We start from the raw sequence: 22,853 nt of genomic DNA on the forward strand, positions 1-22,853 counted from the left end.
GCAGTGCAGGTGTACTGACAGACCTGCTAGCTAGATCAGCTCCAAACACGGTTGTTGGGGTTTGGGGTGGTTTGGGGTTTTTTTTTTTTATTTATTTTGGAGTTGTTGCAGCAACTGTTTCCATCTGTCTTCCTGGAATTGCTTCTGTAATGAGTCCTCCTCTGGCAGGAATGACTGGCACAGCCCTTACAGCTGTCATCACCACCAGTCCCTGCACAGCTAATCATTTACCTGACCAGTTGGCAGGCCTGTTACCAAGACCAGTTGTGACTGAACTGTACCAGCAAGGGATGAATTATTTTGTTAGCACATGCCACAGTAAACAAAAGAAATGCTGGTTACATCCTTGTCAAAATACATTCCTGTTATCACCCTTTCTTTTTTGCATTTGGCTGATTTCTGCTCGTGGATAAGGAAGCGTGAGGTGAACTGAGGAGCGTTTACCACCAGCTCAGGTTGCGATTTTTTTAAAGACTTTGCCCCTCCAGCAAGCAGTTATTCAGTGAGATACTGGATTCAGCAGAGGACCAGGGATGAATCTGTTGATGGTGGGAGCCACAGGTGAACTCAGGTTCATAGCCTTTGAGCTAACGGAGCCTCAGTCCATGCAAGTGGGGGCAGCGCTTAGGCTAGGCGTGTTGCATGCCAGACTAATCCAAGGTGGGGTATGTTCCCAGGAGGAGGAACTATGGCTGTGGATTTCCTCTGGTGGGAGTGAGGGTTCAAATTAGAGTTATTGGTAATTGATTGCTAACTGCTTTACTTCATTAACTGGCATCAATTCACTTTTTTTCTCCCTTAACTCTCAGCTGAAGAAGGTCTTGCTCCTTTTGTTGTACTGAACCACCACGTGTGACCCTGCCCCAACTGGGGGCAGGTGCCGGGCAATGTGAAATGCAGGGGCTTAGGACCAGTGTTTAGCCAAAGCTTTGGCAAGCCGAAGGGAACGCTAAGAGAGGTGCATCTCGGGGCCCTTATGTGGATCTTGGTCTATGTGGAAGCAAAAACATTATGCCTTTTGAGATGCCCGAGGGCACTCTCTGCCAGCTGCTCCAGAAATATGTGCGAGTCTCATGTAGACCTTGGCCCACATCAGCCAGTCCTGTATGGATTTCTTGCGACCATTAGGCCATCTCAGATGCCATATCTTTAGGCAACTGAACTACACCCCTAGGACACAGGGTTCAGCCTCAGATTCTGATGTCTCAGTTGAAGGCTCAAGAACATAGATATCTAAGTGCACAGCATAGTGACAGGTAGCAACTGAATCCCACCCCTAGTTAGTGGAAAGGCCTTTAGGGTGCATTCGTAGCACTCGCATCATACATCTTTAGGCTGAGATAATCCACGTGTGGCTCTGTGGACTCTAAAGGGTAGCCCAGCTCAGGCAGGGTCTCCTACACTATGGACAGCTAGAGCTCAATTCAGTTGCCCGCATGTAGGTGTCCAGCCCATTTGGCATGCCATGGGATAGCCCAGACATCCACACAGATGTGACACAGGGACTACAGGACCTGGACCCTCCCGGAGGGGCAGCAGGGGCCAGGTGACTCCCTGATCTCATGATCAGGCAGCACTAGGTCCCAACATGCTAACAGCCCCTGCATTTAGCCAGATGAATCCCAGCCCCAGGGCCTGTAGTTGCCTTAGGGACTAGGACTACAGCTCTAAAGGAATGGAAGCAGATGATGGTTAAGCTTCTGGCTGTTCCTAATCGGGCCTGCTTCTAACATTAACAATTTGTAGCTTTGAGTAAGTTTATTATGATTTTTTAACTCCTATACTGATGCAGAAATTACTTCTCTCCAAACTACAACATAATGAGCTCATACATGCAGGAAGGCGGCTTGCTTTTTCCACCCCCCAGGAAAAGGATTAAGCGCTTTCCTTTTGGAGCCCAGTGCTTCTCATTAACCTCTCCTGGCTTGGGGACAGCTGGTGGTGTCTGCCTCTGGATGTTATGAAGGGGAGAGAAGATAAATGAACACACTTCTTAGAAAAGGTAGAAATCTAGGAATAGAACTGTGTTTATTTTGGAATGCAGTTAAGAATTTGGGGTAAATATGATGTATTTCTGTTTCTCAGTGGACAAAGGACTGAACAGTTACGATTGATCCTCATGACTACTTACATGCATCATTGCTTTCTTTCATCTGTTTTTATCCCCTTCTCTCTCTACTCTTGGCTACGTGCTAACTGAACTCTGCAGAACAGCACAGCTTTTCAGCTAAAAGCAAACAAAAAGAGATGTTCTTTTTTTCCTCTCAACCTGTGGTCTCCAAAAGCGCCTGGCCCCATTTATGTTAATAAATAAGACGTGCCAAGGACTGTTCTCTGGCTGTGAAGCCAACTGGCACAGCACATATCACATCCCTACAGCTGAACTCTTACCACCAAACTAGTGTGACCGTCAGCATGCGCACTACCTACCGGGAACGGTCCATTGCCCTTGCCATCTTCTGCCCCCTTCCTGAGCATTGTTGGGAGACTATCAGGTGGTCTGGGCCAACCCCATACCAGGAGCATGCTAACAATTCACGTGTGGATGATCATCATGTCCCAGTTCTTGTCCCTGGTAGCTTATTGGCCCTGAACAGATGTAGCCCGGGGGGCTGTGGGGAGCTGGTCCACAGCTCGTTCCTGCTAAACATGCAGTGTTTTCAATTAAAAAGTATTGCAAAACTTGTGGTACCCACTGGTCTAGCACTACACAGCCAAAGTACAACAAGCCATTGGACGAAACAAAACAGTCTTACTGTGCTTCAAAAAAATCTAAAAACTCACGATTGCTCCAGGGTCTCAGTAAATTCAGTTATTTACCAGGTCACCCTACGTTCTTCATCTCGCTCTGGGGAAAAAACCACCACCCTCAGCACCACTCCCTGCACTTTCCAGGCCAGCTCCGGCTGGATGCAGCACAGGCTTGGAGCACGACTTGCACCTCGTCCTTCCGAAGGAGGCAAAGCACTGTTGGCTCGGCTCATGCTGTATCCCCTCCCGCAAGGGGCGAAAGCTGCGCCTCTGGCAGCCTTCTCTCCTGCCTCCAGGCCAGCTGCCTCCGGTCAGTGAGGCTCACCAACCTCCGCCAGCTGCCATAGCAGCTCTGTACCTGTCTCCCAGCGGTGGCCTGTAGCAGATGCGTACAGCAAGCTAAAAGAAAAAGGGCTCCATCTTCTGATGAGGCCCCGTTGGTTCTTGTGGCAGGCAGCCATTTGGGGACTTGCTCGGCTGCAAGTGACACCTGAATCCCTGTATTTAACAGCAGCTGATGTTCCTAACCCCTCATTTATACTCTTCCACGACATCCTGTGGCATTTGAATCTTTTCTGGTGTATAAAACCACTTCCTACTTCTGGCTTATTTTGCCACCTAATAGCTTTACTGGGGCAACCAAAACTTTGTGTGATTAGAAGTTATCACTAATATCCATCCACAATCCTTTCTGTATCACTTAGTTTCACAGACCTCTTATTTCCCCTTTCTTGCCTCCCTTCCATCTGATGAGTCCTAATCTACTTATCTCCATATCAAGAGTAAGGTGGGCTACGGTGTGTAAACTCTTCTGCCAAATCCTGTGTGTATCAGATGCCTCCTTTGGCTTCCCCAATGCCTCTGTTGCTGCTTTATCTCGCCCAACACCTTCATGACTACTGTAGCGCAGCCCTAATCCCACATTGGCATTCCTGGTCAGCAGACAGAGTCCAAAAGAAAACCAGAGAAAGCTTGAGATCTGCGAACAGATCTGAGAACTAGGCCCAGACTAAGTCATCCCAGAGATGAGTCTGTGAGCTGGGACCCAACTTCCTTGCCTCGTTTCAAACCCCCAGGAGCCAAGATCTACCACTGCAGAGTTTGTACAGAGTAGCAGCTTATGCTTTTCTGATGGAGTCAGAAGGGTGCCATTTTGTACTGTACCTGAAGAGGTAACGGGTAGGATGGATATGTAGGAATAGTTGCTGCAGAAGGACAGAACCCAGCGTACGTCAGGATCTGCTGGGCAGGATTGTACAGGATCTGAGGAGGAGGTGCAGCACTGAAAGCAATTTGGGACAGAGGTACCTGTTGAGCACAGAAGACAACAATATATCAGCACAACGCAGAGGGGGCTGGAGCAGGAGCTGGTCCAAACACAAGCAACTAGGCAATGTCAAAACTTTCTGTTTTCCAACACGATACTGGTACTACAAAAAAACAAGGAGCAGACAGAATGAGAGGAGGGCGTATCTGGAGTGAATTTTCTGACCAGAAATACACAGCTATTTTAATCTTCTTCCCTTGGAAAAAGACTGCTGGTGCTTCCCTAGCACCGGCGACAGAAGCACTGGCAGGGCTCCAGCCCCCAGACACCCTGAAGAGCCCAGCACACAGCTCTGACCGCTTATCCGCTCCAGCACCAAACACCCAGCCCTTCACAATTTGCTGCAGGCTCTTTCCAATAGCAACTACCTGATGTCCTCGTGTCTTTTCTCTCTGCTTTCCTACACAGATCTACAAAGATCTCCCTTTCCAGACCACTTGCTCTTCTTCCACAGCTCCCTCTCAGCTTGTGAAATGGACTTTGCTGCTGGCTGTCCAATACCACCCCCCACGTGCATATCTCATTCCTACTGCATAAAATCCTTCATCGTGTCCCCAGGCTTTATTGGCATGGCCCTTAACTGCAATGTGAGAGGAGGTTTGCAGGAAGAAGTAATAGCTCATATCAAACCAGCTAATACAACTGGGAGAGAAAAAAAAAAAGAGCAAAAGCTAAATGTGAACGGGGGCCTGTGTTAAACCCTAAAACCCTGTGCTATATAACCATTTGTGAAGGACAGGAGAGCTCTGTGAAAGATTTTCATGTCCCTCTGCTTTGCAAGGCGAGACAAATCCAGTGGTTTCTTTTCTCTCCTTCATTTTTATCAGCAGATTCCTCTACATGAGAGCATGGAATTTTGTTTTTACTGAAATAATAAAATATGGTGGCTGCCAGACAAATGCTGAAAGCAGCACCCAGGATTTTTTTTTTTTTTTTTGCATTTCTGCTCAGATTTATCAGTGAGAGACATAAACCACTGCATCCTCTGGAGACAGTGTGAGATCTCCCTGTGATTGAGAAAGAGCTATATTAATTGTGTTTGTATATGGAAAACATCATCTAGGTCACTGTACCCCAGATGCACCACATGAGGTTACCTGACATTCTAGGCCTTAGCTCTCTGGAGAAACTTAGCACCCCAGGAGCTGGCGCGGAGAAAGGCTGCGGTCGAAAGCATAGAGCCTATTTCATGGGAGAAGGTCAGTCTCTCATCTTCAAGGTACGCTCCTCAAAACATCTCCTTTCTACCCACCCTGCCGGGTGGATGTGGTGGGCAGAAACAGAGAGAGACTGCCTTTCAGACAGGAGTAGCAAGAAGCAGCTAACAAGCTTGCCTCCAACCCAAAGGTTTGGGGCCAGCGACATGGCTCACCCCTTCCTCGGAGGAGGGAGGCCCCGGAGTGATCAGATCCTTCTGGCTATGGACGTAAACGCGGCAAGAAACACTTGTTTTACCCAACGTGAGACACAGATGCCTGTTCTGCATCTGTCATCAACTTTCTGGTGTGGGTCCCTTTGGGTGCTCCTGTCCTTCTCCCAGGAACCTCTCTCAGTCCTCTTACGTTCTCTCCATCCGTAGCGGCAACGCTCTCCAATTGCTAAGGATGAACATCACAACAGTCCTAGAAGACAGTTTTGGGGAGTCATCCACCCCAAATCCACTGATCAAAGCACCTTATTATCAGGCTATCTGGTCACAGCCCAGAGCCAGCGACGATTTGCAGGTATTGAAGGTGGTTAGATGCTTTTATCGAGTATTCCAGGAATGACACTACGTTAAATTAGTCACATAAAATACAAGGGTAGGTGGAGACATTTCAAAGGGTGCCAGCCGAGCGGCAGCTCGGGGCAGGGAGCGCGGGGAGCCAGGCTGCGGCCGGAGGGGTGTCTGGCCCGCAAGCTGCTGCTCGCTGTGTGCTGGGCTGCGCGGCTGCAGAGCAAGGCAGGCCAGCTCGCTCATCTGACACAGACCTGCCAAAGCGTTTATTTCTGAGCCACGATTACTTTTAACGTCAGACTGCACCTTTAGTTGCACGAGTGCTAAGATATGAACACATGGCAGGTAGCCCACGTGGCAAGTAGCCCAGTAATTAGGGGTTCATTTTGTTCTCCTCTTTAGAGCAGGGTGAGGGAAGAGGAGAGGGGATAAGGGAATGATATTTAATCCATTCAGATTCCCTCGAGGACTCCAAGAAGGAGACTAATTGGAAAAAAAAAAAAGCCAACAACCCCCCCAAGGCCCATCAGTAGTTCTGATTAATGCAACCCTAAACTCAGGGCAGGCAGATTCCTTGGCAAGGTGTGTCAGGAGAACATCGACCAGTCATCAGACGAATACCGGGGCAGGGAAGGGAGTTTCTAGATTAACTCCTAGTACCAGCAAGTGAAGTTTTCCATGCATTTCTTTACCTCTGTCTTCTGTAAGAAATAATCATGGTGTTTTACCATTTTGGCTACTCCAAGTACATACTTCTATTTCTATTATATCTTAATCTGCTTTTTGTTAAAGGTGACTTTAAGGTAACTGCCTAGCTGGTATCCTGTGTCCAAGCACACTGTAGATCTGAAAAGGAGGGTACCGTCGTAACCACTGCAGCTCCCCCAGCACCCAGCCCATCACGGAGAACGGCCCCACTGGTGACACAGGGGCCGCTGAGAGCTGACACCTTGGGGGTCAGGAGAGGATGAAATGCTTCCCACTGAGCCAGCACGGCCCTCTGGCAGGCAGCAAAACCGCGGGGAGCGTGCCAGGGTCTGCAGGGACTTTGTCACAAAAAAGAAAACCCGCAACAACCAAAACAACACTTCTTTTTTTTTCTGTCCAGGAAATGTGATGGGTTTAGAGGCAACGGCACTGTTTTGCAAACTCTCCCCTTTGTAACATGCTTTGGCTGCCAGTGTTCCCCAGAGATAAACATGATGGGTTTTGTTGGACTAGTCAGCCTGGCCCTGTGTTTTCTGGAAGTCAGCCTCGGAGCAATGCCCTGAGGCGCTTCTCTGGGCTTTGCAGCTCTCCCTGCAAAATGCCAGCGAGCATTTCTGTGGGTAGGTGACATCCTGAAAGAAAGAAAATTGTTCTCCCGCACATTTTGAGGGTTTTTTTTTTCTTATTTCAGTCCCATGCCCCTTTCTCTCCCTCTTCTGCTTGATGTTTTCTTGGCCCCCGTCTTCCCCCAAGAGTTACTCCTTTCGTAAGGAAAGCGAGGAGCGGATTAGCAAATCGGCTCCAGTACGTCACTCAAAAGGACCCTGAAAAAGCACAGGCAGGAGCAAGGAGCGGTCATTGCATTTTGGATTGCTGCTGTAGTAACACTTCCACAAGCATAGATAGCACGGCTCCTGTGCTGAGGTAACTGACACAAACTCATCTTTCCCTTAAGCTAGTGAGGGATTTTTTCTGCTCCCACTGCAGAGGAGACATTAAACAGCTTATTCAGATCAGGTTTTTAGCTGGAGCCCCGACAGACTCTCCAGGCGAGCCTGGGGGGAAGCTGCACGTCCATTGCTGCTGCGATTTCCTTGCTCGGCTTTACGCCGCCCCGTCAGAGGACCCAGCCCCTGAGCCAGGCTCTGCCTCCCAGCAAGGGAATGTGCCAGGTCATGGAGACCCCAGTTCTCCCAGGAACGGCTCCTCAGCTTGGCCTCCCTCACGAGCAGTGCGGCGATGGCCCCCGCGCAGCACAGAGGTGTGCCTGGGCTGGAGCTCGCCCTGCGACGAAACATCAGCCCAAATCCCGCGTAAGCCTCGGTTTGTGCGAGACAGATTAGGTGGACTCAGGCTGGCTCTCTGCACCCTGCCCTGTCTCAGGGGAGCACTAGCAACTCCCACAGCTGCCCCGGGTGGAGGCACTCGCACCCATCTGCTAGGCAGGGGAAAATACTTAGCAGCGCTGGGAAGCTGCAGTGCTCTACCAAGGAGCCACTGTAGGTGATGCCTGCCTTCCCCTCCTCGTGTAACTGCTCTTCCCCTCGTTTCTCACCGTAGTTGTTTCTGCTCCCCTTCTGCCATTGCTCCTCTCACCGGGAGGGGATGAATTAAGCTGGGAAAGCTGCTTCCGCTCCCTCCTGTCAGGCAGCTGCAACTCTTTACTGGCCGGCTGCGATTTGTTATCAACTCCTTGCAAGAGTCCCCCCACATAAAGGACAGCTCAGCTGCATGTTTCTTACACGCGAAGGCTCAGTGTGCTTATTTGCCTTAAGCTAGAGAGGAATATTTCCGGCAAACATTTTGCAACTCTTAACAAAGGTGAATTTCGAATAATTCATATGGCCCTGCTCTGTCACATGGTTTTAAGCACCCAACACATGTTGTAGATAGCCTGGACATGCTTGCTAAGGGACGCTGGGTGGTCAGAGCAGGGCCTGGATGGTCTCCAGTGTGGGTCCTTGGCTCACTGGCTGCCAGCTCTGAGCAGCCCCTTCCCTCTAGTCTGCCGCCCCGCTGTACATCTCACCCGTCTCTCTTGCTTTCTCTTCCCTGCTCCATCCCTCTCTTCTTTCCTTTCACCTGTCTATTTAGTTTTCTCCTCTGGAATAGTCACCAGAAACATCATGGATCTAAGATGAACTGTGCTGCTATCACACCTCCCTTCGGCTCCTGCACTTCACCTCCATCCCCACACCTCTGCCCATTTAGTTTGGAGGCCCTCTGGGCTGGGACCATCTACTCTTCTGAGTGCCTAGTAAATCATGAGCCACTTGGCAGGTCTTTAGGCACTGCTTTAGCAAACATGACCAGTGACAGTGATAATCCCAGGAAAAGCTACTTCACCTTTCTAACACGTCAGAAAATCTAGGCAGATGCGGCACTGTATTACAGAATGCCTCCTAGCACACAGCCTCTTCTAAACGCAGTGGTGCACATCAGCACAACGTGGTGGTGTGGCACAGGGAGCAGTTAGAGGGTGGCATTCCTTAGTGAAACAAAAGAGGAGGTTAATGTGACCTGATAAAACTGTTTAAATAAAAACTTGACTGGTACTTCAGAGTTAATCCCCATTCTTGGGAAAAGAACTACATAAGGTTAAATAGTCATATCTAGGACTTGAGTTTTATATGTTAGCTACAAACTAGCATCCTCGAACTCTCTGCTGGCCCACATGTTCAGTGCTGAATTAGAAGAAAAAAAAGGTGCCATTAAGTGAATCACCACACAGAGGCCTGGTTTTTCCCTTCCATTCACGTATTTGACCAGGCTTGACCTACTTAGCTGTGAGCAGCTGGCAACAGCTTCACCTAAAGATACGTCTCCAGACTCCCAGATCACACAGGAACCATGTTTAAAGTGCCTCCTTCATACACTTAGGCTTCCTTGGTTTTAACCCATTTGATAACGTCAACAAGCACAGAAGTCCTCACATAAGGCAAAAGACTGTGAGCCTTACCATGTCTTTAAATGCCCCAAGAATGGCTGCCGTAATAATCCCCAGAAACAACCCGATGATGTTGAGGACTGTGGAGGACCACAGCAGCCTATACAGGTGAATCACGTCCTGGCAGCTGCTCACGCCGAGAAATTCATAGTAGCTGGAGGACTGCTCTGAACTGAAAGGGAATGCAGACAACATCACTGCGGTGGGAATGGTTTTGCACATAACACAGAGCACCAGAGGATCTGAATCCCTCCTGCTTACTTTCCTCTTTGGCAAAGTACTTCACCCACACTTCCATCAAACACTTCTCAGATGAATTGGAGAAAGCTCTACCTACTGTAGACAAAAACTGGCTCTGCTAATGCCAGCATTAAACATGTAGTCCAACTGATACCAGCCCTAGTTTGGCTGATCAGTGTTGTGCACCAGCAGGGACTCTTTTTTTTTTTTTGCTCAGGGTCTCTGAACGCAGGCATAGTCCTGGCATATGGATGCTGCCCTTGTCATTTAGCTACCAGCTAAAGCATGCTTAGCATTGCTTTTTTTCCCATCTCACCTGGAAATCTGCTGGCATCTCTGAAACTGGGGAAGGGAAGTTGCTTAAGCATTAATTCAACCACAGGAAGGGAGATTTTGCCAGCTGGCTACGTTTGTTTATGGTTTCTGCGGTTCCAAATTAACAGATGCAACACAGTACAGTATAAAGATGTGTCTTTACACTACGGATTGCACTATCCAGAAATCTTTCTTTGTTCATATTTCTACACTGCACTGGTTATTGTAAATCAGGCATGTTGTGAAGTTAATCCTCATTGTCTTGCCGCAAGCCAGAAATATGCTACTGCAAAATCTGAAACCAGTTTCCTGCAGTTCTTTCCAGTACCTGCCTTAATGCTAGCCCACTAATGAGCTCCTAGAGCAGCTATTTGAGTTGGAAAGATTTTTTAAATGCCAAGTCTGTTTTTGTACTGTTAGGAAATTGCCATCAGGCTATGGCGGAAAGCAGAAGTGAGCAGTTTGTGCTCACTCCTCTGCTCCTCCATCCCCAGCGCATGGGGCAGCAGTGGAGATGGTGGTTAGGGAAAGCTCTGCAGAGGAAGGTAGCAGCGTGGTGAAACCCACAACATTTCTGGGAAGAACCAAGCCAAGCACAGTAATTCCTGGAAACGTCCAATCATTTGTTGTGGGGCATGGTTCTGGCACTGTGGATCTGCTACTGTTGAGTTCACTTGGGCCCTACCATGAGCCCCGTCATTCCTTAACTAAATAAACCTACAGCTTCAGCTGCCATGAGGCTGAGGAAATCTGACTTGCGATCCTGCCTGTGTACCGGGCTACTACATGGCTGACACCAAGACACTTCCTGTGACTGTGTCTTCTCCTACTTGTCTCTAGCCATCCTATGAACTGGAATTGCCAAGTGTGTAGAGCAGCAAGACTGTTTCTTTACTCTGGATTTGTCCATGCCAATGCCGTAAGATCTTGCTGTCCACTGTGGATTACTGACAATGGCAGAACACACATTTTTAATTATATCACGGGATACTGTCACAGCAGTGATCAGTCCCAGGTGTTTCAGACAAACCCAATGTCTTAGAAAAATGGCAGGATCTCCATCTGGAGGGGGAGGGAGTATTCCTGATCTCTCCTTGTTGTTACCTTACGCTTTAAGCAACAGAGTTTGAGTCACTCTATTTGATAACTCTGAATGCTTTCACCCCTTTAAGACCCCTGTTCTTTTCTGCATTGGATTGGGCTGTTTGATTCAGTGTTAACGTGCAGCAGTTAGTTTTGTACCATGGAAGAAAGCATTCTCAGTGTAAACATACTGCATTGCAACTATGATGTTCCATCATTTGTCTATCATAGAAAAGGTACCAAAGTTGTGCATACTCTACCTTTCCCATGTCATTTGTTGTGCATACCTCCACATCATGTCCAGATTTAACAATTCTTACACAAGCAAAAGACTCTAACTTTCACCGGGGATTTTAATCCATTCCATAGACCTGCACTCACATTGTGTCTCTTGTGTGCATGAGAAATACGTATGCATAGATGACTTCCCTCTAGTTCCAAATTTCATTTTGCTTCTCTAGTTAAGTCAGGATCTGGGCAAGAGGTACTCTTTTATGCAGAAGCCTTATGTAGGAGCCGCATTGTGCCAGCCTCATTCCCCTACACCTAAAATGTTCATGTCTGGCAGCATGCTAGCCAAGGCTTACAGAGGACTGGGGTTATTCAGGGCTGCTAGCGTGTGAAAAGGAGGCAAAACCAAAATAAACAGGAGACGTAGGAAGGAAGAAAGATGAGAAGCACATAGAGGGAAAGAAAGGAGAGTGACTGTGGGGGAACTGTAGAGGGTTGCAGACGTTGCATGAGAGTGCGTGGTAAGATGATACTGAGGGAGAGTCCAGAGGGAGAGTCAGGCAGAAGATCTGCTCTGGGAAATTCTCCCCAGTTTCTTCTATGTGGCAAGACATGATGCTGCTTGCAGTTGAAATCTCTATGTGCCAGGTGGCCAGTCAGTTGTGTGAGGCCATTTCAACTCTCTTCCACATTATAAACCCTTGGACTTTGCTGCGATATAGTTTTCCTAACCACCTTTTTTACTCCTGTTAAATTGCTGCATGGCAACCCTGTGCTAACCTTCAGCTGATCTTCGTAAGCGTATCCAGACATTTCCTCTCTTATCTTCTGACATCTCATGCTGTGGCAATGAAGAAGTTAAATGGACAGTGTCAGAAAACACTCACAAGACCCTCTGTATCTATCCTATGACAATTCAGCAAAATCCCATGCCTAGAGAGGCTGTTGCTAACAAAAGAGCTCTGCATATGCCTACAACATGATCTCTGCTCATGGACACCTATGTTCCTATTCATTTTGTTTCCCCCAGTTTGGTAGAAAAAAAAAAGGATTCATTAAATCTAATGGGAAAATTGCATTGCGAGATCAACAGTAAATCTTGACAGGGCTATGACTGAGCGGTCAATTTTGATCACACAGCAAAGAGCTTATGGGCATATTTAAAGAAAAAGAAACTGAAATAATGCCAAGACTAATATGCAACCCCTCACCTCTTCTCTGCTGGCGCATCAGGACTTCAGTCGCAGAGGAACTGGATTGCTCAGCATACAAACCCCTTGTGTTGCTTCTCCAGGCCTAGGGGCATCCCCCTGCCCTGTCATTTAAGAGGAGGGACAAACAACCAAGGATTTCTTGGAGGCCATTGACTGCACACAGGTACTTACTTCTCACAGTTGTACAGGTCACAGCAATAGCACGTGTTACTCTTCACTTTCAGCTGGCACTTGCTGTTTAAGGTATAACATGTCACCTGCCGAAAAAGAAGAGACTGACTTTTATTCTCAGTGTTTCAGCATTGTGTGAATCATCCTACTGATCACAAAGAAGCAGCTACTCCAGTGTCAGGTTTTACTACCTGTTGTGCAGAAAGATCCTGAGATTCCAAAATCCACGACTGCAGAAGGGCAGAAGGACGTCCCTGAGCTCCCAGGAGTTTCACGCGGGATATCAGCTCCTGAGTCTCGGGGCATTTGCACTGTGGAGCCCAGAGCTCCTAGCACCGACCTGCAGCCAGGGCTGCCAGAGTGTTCAAGCACTTTGCTGCACTGCCTGGTGCTATTTTGCTGAGAGCCAGAGCCTGCAGCTGCGAGATCCCTACGGCTGTGATGCAGGGACCATGGGTCCTGAGAGATACACCACAGCAAGCCACCAAAGTGGATTAGAATACCACTCCATTATAGTGGGGAAATGGGCAAAGAAGCTAATTTATCTGAACAGCTTCCAATAAATGGGAGCTCTCTCCTTTCAGTAACACCCTCCTGGAGAAGGAAGCAATTAGGAACAACAAGAAGAAGAACAATCTCCAAACCCGCAAACAAAACCGCTCAGAAAAGATCCAAGCACTCCAGCAAATAAGTACCATTTACTGCAGGCTCTTGAATAGAAAACCGAGAAGGTTTATTTGTGTGAGCAGGAATTGCAGGCATGGACAGATGTTACAACAATAAAGGTAGGCACACGTAAGCCCCTCTCCATCCAGACAAGAAATCATTTTAATGACTCCTTAAGTGTGGTAAGCATTAATCACTTCTATTTGGCACTACAGACCAATTGAAATGTTTTATATGTAAGGCTTTTATTTCCTGAGATTTTTAGCTTATTGACTTTGAAATCCTGGAGAACTGTCAGGTTTTAAAAGCTAGCAGGTCAGAAAATACATTTTTCTATAGTTTTTATTTTGATAGAAAAAAATGTACTGTAACCACTGAGAAGTATTTTGTTCACAAACTGCAAATAAAATGTATTATTGAATGGAAAATTCCTCATAATGAAAAAGTAGAAGGATCATGCTTAGGAATACACGCCTGCTTTTGAAAAGCTCTGTCAGACAGTTCTGCTTAGCCATGAATGTGTTAGTCTGTGGGACAGTCTCCACAGGAGATGTTAAACCAGATGTTTCTCAGCTCCTGAGTTCTGGATCTGTGCATCCTTTTCAGTGTGAAAACTGCCACTGTTGAGGAGTCTGTACTCCTTGTGGGTTTGTTCCCAGCAAAAAGGAAAGCCTTAAACACACACAGTCAGCACCAGAGGAAGTTAATCTTGCAGCTGGTCTCAGACTTGCCACACTTGTCCTTAGCAGGATTTGCTTGAGCAGCGGAAATTGGGTGACAAAGCTAAAGTTAAAAGGAAGTTAAAATGATGCCTTGGGATTGCTTTGCTGCCCAGGACAAGCCTGTACCTGTGGTTAACATCTCATACAAATCAGCTCTTCTAACTCAAAATGGAAGTTAGGTTATAACAGGACGGTCTCAGTCTAGGTTGCAATCTGGAAATGGAGCTCACAGCTTGATACAGACACATCCCACTTGTCGCAAGAATATCCCACCCTGAGATAGGACCTCGTTCCATCAACCTTGTTCCGTTGCGTCTGAACTTACTGGAATTTCCCATAAGGGCTTTGTTGGCCCAAAGTCACATTCAGCTGCAGCTGTCCTCAGTCTGAGCTGCAATTTACTGCAGAAGAGGAGCGCGCTACCGTCAACGACTGCGTTGACTTAATCAAGATCCAGTTCAGAAGTAACTGAAACATCACACCTGGCTGCTTCTCAAAGCAGTTTGAAAACCGATCCTGGAGCAGAGTGTGCCAGTGCATCCGCTACCACAGGCATTTTGTTGGGATGCCCTAGTGCTTTTGCACTGAGTGGAACTTAAGGCTTTGGCTTTGACCCCCTGTATGCAGTCAAAATGGCCTACGGCCTGCATAGTTAAAATACCCTTTCCCCATTACACATGCGTGACTGGGATTGGAGGGCTTCGTAAGATGGAGTGGGCTGCTAAAAAGGTGGTTTGTTCTGACGCGTGGCTTTGGGGACCACCTGTGACCGGAAATAAAAGTAGTTTTCCCCTCTCCAAGAATCAGTAAGGCAAGTTTGCCCCTTTTTACTGTAGAAGGCTAGAAGTACAAAAGAGGGAGATCGGCAAGATCTTAAACATGTTTTTAGCTGCTTCTAGGCTACAAGACATATTATATTATTGGCCAAGTGAGTTACTGTAGTTGTCTATTTTTATCACTGCATTTTTAAAACATGCAAAGAGCAAGACACTCCTTTTTAGGAAAACAGTGAATAAACCAAAATAAACAAATTACTGTGTGGTGTGAGCAAGGGTGGTGGAAACAGGCCATTTGTGGGTATTCTGCATGTCAAGACCTATTATTCCATTTCACTGACCAGACATTTAGCTTCTTCATATTCTGGCTGTTTGTGCCTGTCTATCCCCTCAGCACCCACTGAAGAGATGTTCTCACCTCATGGTGAGAACATGCATTCAAGCGAATTGCAAGAAAATCAAATTCTTTCTGCTTTGAGCAAAGGGAAGAACCGAAACAGGCAAACGACATGAGCTGGAGACCACTCACAGGCTAGAGATAGCAATCAAAAGGAAACTTGCCCTCAGCAAACAATCTGCCTTCCTAGTTAAGTGTTCGCCTTTTGCTTTTCCACTTTTAGCCAGCAAAAGCCAAGTTCAGATGCCATGGATCATTAACTCTGAATTAGCATATGCTGACTCTACATCAGTGGACAACCAGACAAGAATGTTATTACAAACTAACTACACTTTTAAAAGATATGGGTTTTTTTGCTAGAATAGAGCAAAGAGCTCTGGGTGGCCCAACTTGAGACATTCCCAGAATCTGCAGAGCTGGGGAAACCTCTCTGGCCAGAAGCCTGATGCTGGGGTCACCTGCAGGGAGTTGTGGTCAGTGTGATGCCAGCTACACGCTTATTACAGGAATCAGAAGCGTTTCTCTGGCCCTGTCTGTGTCTGAGTGTGCGTGCACGCTTTAGAAGAGGATGGAGTAAAACTTACAGGAAAGGGTGCTGTCACAGATCATAAGTTTGTCTGGGTAGGTCTTTAGGCAAGGAGGCGAATGAAATATTTTTGTCATACATTTTCTGGAATCAACAATGGGGTGCCCTAGCAGCAAGATTTAAGCGGTATTAGCTGCTTAACCTGGTAATATACTTTGCTAAGCTGTCTAGAATTATTAATGGTAACATTCCCCATACACTTTTTCTTAGCCATGGGAGGAATGGTGATGAAGGACATCTGACTTCATGTAAGTTATCCCACTATTTAGCTGTCTTCAATCCTGCTCTGCTTGATTTCCTTTTCGCTCTCACCAATTTACCACAATAATAAAATGAAAAATAGGAAAAGAAACTAAATCTGGACTTCTCAGGAGGCTAGGCCATGTGGGTATGGGCACTTTTCCAACCATGTTAATGTCATTGAGATAATAAAAAAGCTGCATTCAAACCGCTGACATTCTTGGCCTGTGCTGGATAAATACAGAGAAAATTTTAAGTCTTCTGGACAATGCAAATGGATTTATTTAGATATTTCATATTCCATTTGAAGCCTACAGAAATGTCCTTAGAGAAAGATGCCAATGTGACAAATACATTCCAGACAGCTATTATACAGTATAGATGGACTAGGAATCGTTCCAATCCCAGAGTAATGTACTGGATAGAAACGCTGATGATGACTCAAAACCTCACTGGTTGTAATGATTTGCAATCACCAGAGGCTCGGACAAGCGGGGAGTCACTTGTGGGAGAAAAAGCAGTAGGGTTTCTATCAGCCCATGACCTACGTGCACAGACTTGCTCTCAAACACCTGCCTCCCTCCTCCCCAGCCCCTCAAAGCACAGCAGAAACAAACATGTGATGAGGTGAGATTGTTTACCTCTGTCTGGTAGGCATCATATAGGAATCCTATACCGCTTGAATAAAACTGGCACCTTTTGTTATACAAAGGTCTGGGTTCCTGTAAAGAGAAAAATAGCCAAAAAAGTACTCAGTCTGGAGGAAGTGTGAAGGCACCGTGTCCCATGTCTCCATGCCAGATGCTTACAGCTCTGTGGAGCTGAAGCCAGTGCAGACACTTGGGTAAGCACCTCCCACACCCCCCTGTGGGCTTTCTTTCCAGAATGGCTCTCCTCAGGGTTACATTTTCCTTCCTCGCTCTGCCACTAAGCTATGTGAGTATCATTTCTTTTTCTCTGTACCAGTCACCTCTTTTAAGAAGACATCACCCCTGGCATTTAACCACTTCCTTCCCTGATGTTAAATAGTACTGCTCTATGAGAATGGTCCAGTCACTCTTTTTCCTGGTAGTTTCTTACCTAGCAGAAAGAATTACTTTGCTATTTGTCTTCAAGATATCGGACTTTCTTTTTAAAGGATTTCAACAATGTCCATAGTGAAAACAAAGTAAAAGAGCTAATACTTTAAGCATTGCTCTTACTTACACTTCAAACCCCAAAAGCAAAACAAAGAATAATGAAGAAATGAAGGCATAAAGGGGGAGTAATTTGCACTAAGTTTGCTTTTGCCTTATTTTGCATTTACACTTATTGCAAAAGATGCATTCACTGCTCATATTTCATATTTTGCTTGTAACAGTTCCCACAAGTTGATATAAAGGAAGAACACAATGAAATATCCTTGGCCGGATGGAAGATGTGTGTTTCCGAACTCGGCGAATGGCCACTTTAAGGCTAGAGGGTGCACACCTCAGCCAGTTTCAGGACGAGACCATATTTGCCTAGGGAGGATTTGATGACGGAAGAGTCCCCTGTGATCAGATGTCTATCCCAAAGCAAAGTGTGGGAATGACTTATGTTGGCAAAAAAAGTCTTTTTCAACTTTCTGTCACTTATCTAGTCCTAGGTCACGATCTGTGCCTTCAAAAGCACTCAGGTGCTCTCCAGTATGTCAGTCAGACCACTTCCAAGAGAGAAGATCAAAACTCACTATGTGGAATCCCCTCTTTGCATGCTAACTTACAAGCAAAGGACTACTTCGGTTGTTTGTTAGTAGCAATCTGTGCTGATTAACTTTCACTGCATTTTAAAGCTTTATGACCCATCCAGAAATAGCCCAGAAATTGCAGAAAGATCTGCACTACTTAAGATCACTTCTGAGAATTCTATGCTTGTTGGATAATGAAGTGTGAACTGTATAAATCTGCTGACCCAAAATACATAATCAGTAAAAATGCAGAGCTAGGCAGGAATGCAGACAGGTCAATGAATAAAGCTCATCCATCAGCTTGTTTGCCTTTCTGATTACTCTGGCAAACCCAAGGAAGTTTGGACACCAGCTCCCAAGGGTTAGGGAAAGGTTAGTTTCCTGCATCCAAACATATTTATATCACACAAGTGTAAGAAAATATGCTTCAGTAACTCTTCTTCTCTAGAGGAAAAGCAAATACCACACAAACAGCATGCCATGTCTTGAACTAGGACAACATTCTTCCATAGGCCTGGGAAAGCATTAGCCTTTAGCCATGACTTCCAGGGACAGATCTGGTTGGGAGGACCAACAGGATTGTAGTTTCTCTGCACTAGCACAGCAAGCACAGGATCACCCAAAGGCTGTGCTGCCCTTCTTTCATACAGTATTATACTCCAACCCTGATTTCATCTGTTGCATAGGGATGAAATGAGAGAGAAGGGGAGTGAAGAGTAGAAATGGCTTTTTCTACCATGAGAAGCAAATCCGTGAAAAACTGCTGTCCATCATATTGACAACAATAACAAGTTTCAGTTTGATCCTGGAAGATCTGGGAAGGGGGCATGGAGCCCAAGTGGTGTCCTCAATCCTGCTGGTGAGCAGAAATGGCTTGAGGAGGGCTGGATGGATCCAGCAGGTCAACAACTGGCTGTGCATCTGGTCTCGGTAACAGGAACTTGGCTTTTATGACCATGAGAGCATCTTTCACGATCAAGGACTTCTTGGCAGAGATGGGATCCACCTGACTAATCAGCGCAAAAGCATTTTTGCCTACAGTCTAGTCAACTGGTGATGAGAGCTTTAAATTGGGAGCAACAGGGGAGGGACATGAGGACCAACAATCAAGTGAGGTAGTAGTGGACCGATGAGACAAGTGAAGTGAACAGGGTGATGTGGACAAGAGAAATCCCATCATCAGTGTAACAGGGCTAAATGGGGCCCATTTCAAGTGTATGCACATGAATAAGGAAGCACCCATAGGACAGCACAAGGAAAGCTCTCATCCCTTTTCTGGGATGCTTAGCAATCTTTGAAGTGTCTGTACACTAACACACACAGCATGGAGAACAAACAGTTTGACGTTTGTGTGCAGTCACAGGGCAATGATCTCATTGGGATCACAGAGACGTGGTAAGATAGCTCACAGGACTGGAGTGCTGCCACGGACAGATACAGGCTTTTTAGGAAGGACATGTAGGATGGCAGAGAGGGGAGTTGCTTCTTATGAGACAAAGCAGCAAGAATACGTGGAGCTCTGCCTAGGGACAGATGAGGAGCCAGCTGAGAGCTTATATGTCAGTATTAGAGGCCAGACCAAGATGGGCAATGGTGTGGTGGGTGTCTGCCATAGACTGCCTGATTAGGAAAAAGTAGATGAGGCTTCTTCAGACAACTGGAAGAAGTCTCACATTCAAAGGCCCGGGTGCTCATGAGTGCTCATGCTTCAAAGTAGTAAAGGAGTTCACCCCAACATCTGGGGGAGGCACAATGTATCTGCTGGAGGGACAACACAGCAGGGCACAAGTAATCCAGGAGGGTTCTGGAGTGCATTAACAACTTCCTAACATGGGTGATGAGGGAGCTGACGAGGAGAGGAGCTCTGCTGGACCTCATACTTACAAAGAAGGAAGGATTGGTCAGGGATGTGAAGGTCAGGGCATCCTTGCCCCTGACAATGAGATGATGGAGCTCAGGATCTGGAGAGGAGAGAGCAGGGAAAAAAGCAGGATCCCAAACCCGGACTTCAGGAAAGGAGACTTTGGCCTATTCAGGGATCTGCTTGGAAGAATCCCACGGGATACAGTCCTGGAAAGCACTGGGGTCCAGGAGACCTGGTTGATATTCAAGGATCACATCCTCTAAGCTTAAGAACAGTTCATCCCAACAAGCAGGAAATCAAGCAAAGGCAGCAGGAGACCTGCATGGATGAACATGGAATTCCTGATATAACTCAGACATAAAAAGGAAGTGTACAAGAAGTGCAATCGAGAGCAAGTCACCAGGGAGGACTAATAGAGAAATTATATGAGCATGCAGGGATGGGGTTAGGAAGACCAAAGCCCACCTGCAGTTCAATTCAGCAAGGATTGCGAAGGGCAACAAGACGGGCTTCTACAGGTGTATTAGCAGCAAAAGAGAGATTAGGAAAAATATAGGCACACTACTGAATGAGGCAGGTGACCTGGTGACAAAATACATGGTAAAGGCCAAAGTACTCAATGCCTTCTTTGCCTTGGTCTTCAATGGAGACCACAGGGAAAATCTGGGGCAAGAAACACTTACCCTTACTGGAGGAGGATCAGGTTAGGGAACATTTAAACAGATGGGAGATACACAATTCCATGGGCCCTGATGGGATGCACCCGTAAGTACTGAGGAGGCTCAATGACGTCAATGCAAAGCCGCTCTCAATTATCTTTGGAAGATCATGGTCCAGTTCAGGGAAGATTTCTGAGGACTTGAAGAAAGCAAATGTCACTCCTATCGTCAAGAATGGCAAGAAAGAGAATCCAGGGAACTACATGCTGGTGGGAAGGTGATGGAGCAAATAACCTTGGAAACCATTTCCAAACATCTCAAGGACAGGAAGGTGATTGGAGTAGTCAACATAGATTTGGAAGGGAGAATCACATCTGACCAACCTGTTAGCCTTCTGCAAGGATGTGACTGGCTTGATGGATGAGTGGAGCTTCTCACTCATCTGCTTCTGGGTGTTGTTTATCTTCACTTCAGTAAGGCCTTTGGCAGTCTCTCATAATATTCTCACAGACAAGCTGATGAAGTACAGGCTAAATAAATGGACAGTGAGGTGGACTGAAAACTGGCAGAACTGCTGGGGTCATGGTGTTGTGATCAGTGACTTCAAAGCCATAAAAGTATTCCTGACAGACTGCTCATAAAATACTTTATATTTTCATATTGCTCACTGCATACTGTATATGAATATAGGATACCTACCAGTCCTTGATTCTACTGCTTATAGCAATCCTGGTACAGACAGAACTACTTTTACATATTATATACGTAAGTGTATATATATTTCATCTATTAACAGTGGCTTTAAAGTATATAGCAACAATGTTCTGTTATATCTCCACTTACCACTGTATAGAAATAAATAAGGTTATATTAAAAAACATTTTCTAAACTTAGACTGATGGCAATCTGACTGTATCTGCCCATTGTACACAAACACACTCATACATAAAGTAAAAATGGCATCAGCATATAATAAAAAAGACCTGAATATGCAGACAGAACAGAAAAGATGACTACCACTGTTAAGCTCTGTGGTAACATAGGTAACAAATAACCACAACAAAACCAAGAACAATTAGCTAAGAAATCATCTTTTCCAGTGCTCAGAAGGACTGAATGAAACCCAGCCATTTTTCCTTTACATCAGTAAATAAACCCAAGCATGCAACTACATTTTCATACAGAATTCTTCCTCTTTTTGCCAGCCTACCGGTATTTGTCCTCTGTGTATAGGAGCAGAGCTCCAACCAACAGATCTTTCCCACCTGCCCATTTTCAGTTAAAGAGAGTTACTCAAAAGAAGCAGAGAAGGGGAATGCATTATTTATTATATATTAATACATTATATTATTAATTATATATAAAATATTATTAATTATAATACATACAATATTACACATTAGTGGGAGATATTGCATAGTTCTGTTCCAATGACAGTGGTTGAGGAAGTTCCTGGTAAAATCTGGTCATGTAATATGCTGTGCTGGGAAACACTTTTGAACTTGTGGCGCTCAGTATGAAAACTTGATGCGCTGAAGTCAAAAGAAGGCTTGCTGCTGAATTCAGCAGAAACAGATTAAGATCAGGCTACCAAAGAACATCCATGAGCCTCTGAGATTTGACTCTCGTGGATCCTACAAGGCCTAACACTAGTCATACTAGAATTTGGGTTAAAATTTTCAGAGGTGTCAAAAAAAATCTGGACACCCAGTAATTCCCTTTAATTTCAGAGAAATCATAATTGCTCAGCCTTGAACCCTACAGAGCAAACTGTAGCTCTCCCTGATCTTGCATGGGTTTTCTTTCAGTATTTTGCTTGCATGTGTATTAGAACCTGAGAGTGATGAACAGACTGCTAAGAGGGAAGGCTTTATGCCAAGAAAGAGAAGATTTGGTCCAAATATAGAGGGTTTTGGTTTGGTTGGTTGCTTTATTTTAAGAGCATACAATAAAACCCCCACATTCTCTTTGATGGTGGGAGCACTGCAATACGTTATTTGTGTAAGGAAAGTATTCTTTGAACAGTATCTTTGGTGGATTTGATACAATGTCTGTGGGGGAGGAGGTTGTATGGCTCTTAACTGAGGTATGGAAAGTAGATTTTTCTATTCCAGTTTTGTTTCCTTGGAGAACACATATATTTTGGATAACTTAGGGAAAATTCCATCTCCCTTATGTGCAAGTCCACTTTCTGAAAACTGAGATATAGCATAAACTGTATTGACTGAAATTTATGCCATACTTTACAGACATAAAACATGGCTAATAATTTATTGAAATAATTATATAGTGAGGCTATTTTTTTCCAATTACAGTATTTATTTAGTCTTAGCTTCCATGGCTGCATCAATAGAAATGTAGATTAATCAGTGCCAGGGAATGTTCCCAGGCCTGAAACTCGATCGCCTAGTCCATTAAATTGTTAGAACCGTGCCTGCGATGGCTTTGGCCTGGGCAAACTATCACTCTTCCAAAATAATTTCTGGGCATGTTTTGGAAATTAGCATGGGCCAGGAAGCATTCCCAGTAAG

The 22,853-nt window shown here is 45.8% G+C and overlaps 1 protein-coding gene across 2 annotated transcripts in view; it reads right to left on the reverse strand.

Annotated features, from left to right (window-relative positions):
- Window positions 1-22,853, reverse strand: part of TMEM255B (transmembrane protein 255B) — a 75,945-nt gene that overhangs the window by 1,858 nt on the left and 51,234 nt on the right. For both annotated transcript variants that reach the window (XM_075491939.1, XM_075491938.1), the window contains 4 exons: window positions 16,733-16,813; window positions 12,705-12,790; window positions 9,463-9,622; window positions 3,916-4,059 (listed from right to left, as the gene is read on the reverse strand). In XM_075491939.1, coding sequence (XP_075348054.1) covers window positions 3,916-4,059; window positions 9,463-9,622; window positions 12,705-12,790; window positions 16,733-16,813 — 471 coding nt within the window. The remainder of the gene's footprint in view (window positions 1-3,915; window positions 4,060-9,462; window positions 9,623-12,704; window positions 12,791-16,732; window positions 16,814-22,853) is intronic.

The sequence above is a fragment of the Mycteria americana genome, chromosome 1, assembly GCF_035582795.1.
Source record: "Mycteria americana isolate JAX WOST 10 ecotype Jacksonville Zoo and Gardens chromosome 1, USCA_MyAme_1.0, whole genome shotgun sequence".
Classification (NCBI taxonomy): Eukaryota; Metazoa; Chordata; class Aves; order Ciconiiformes; family Ciconiidae; genus Mycteria; species Mycteria americana.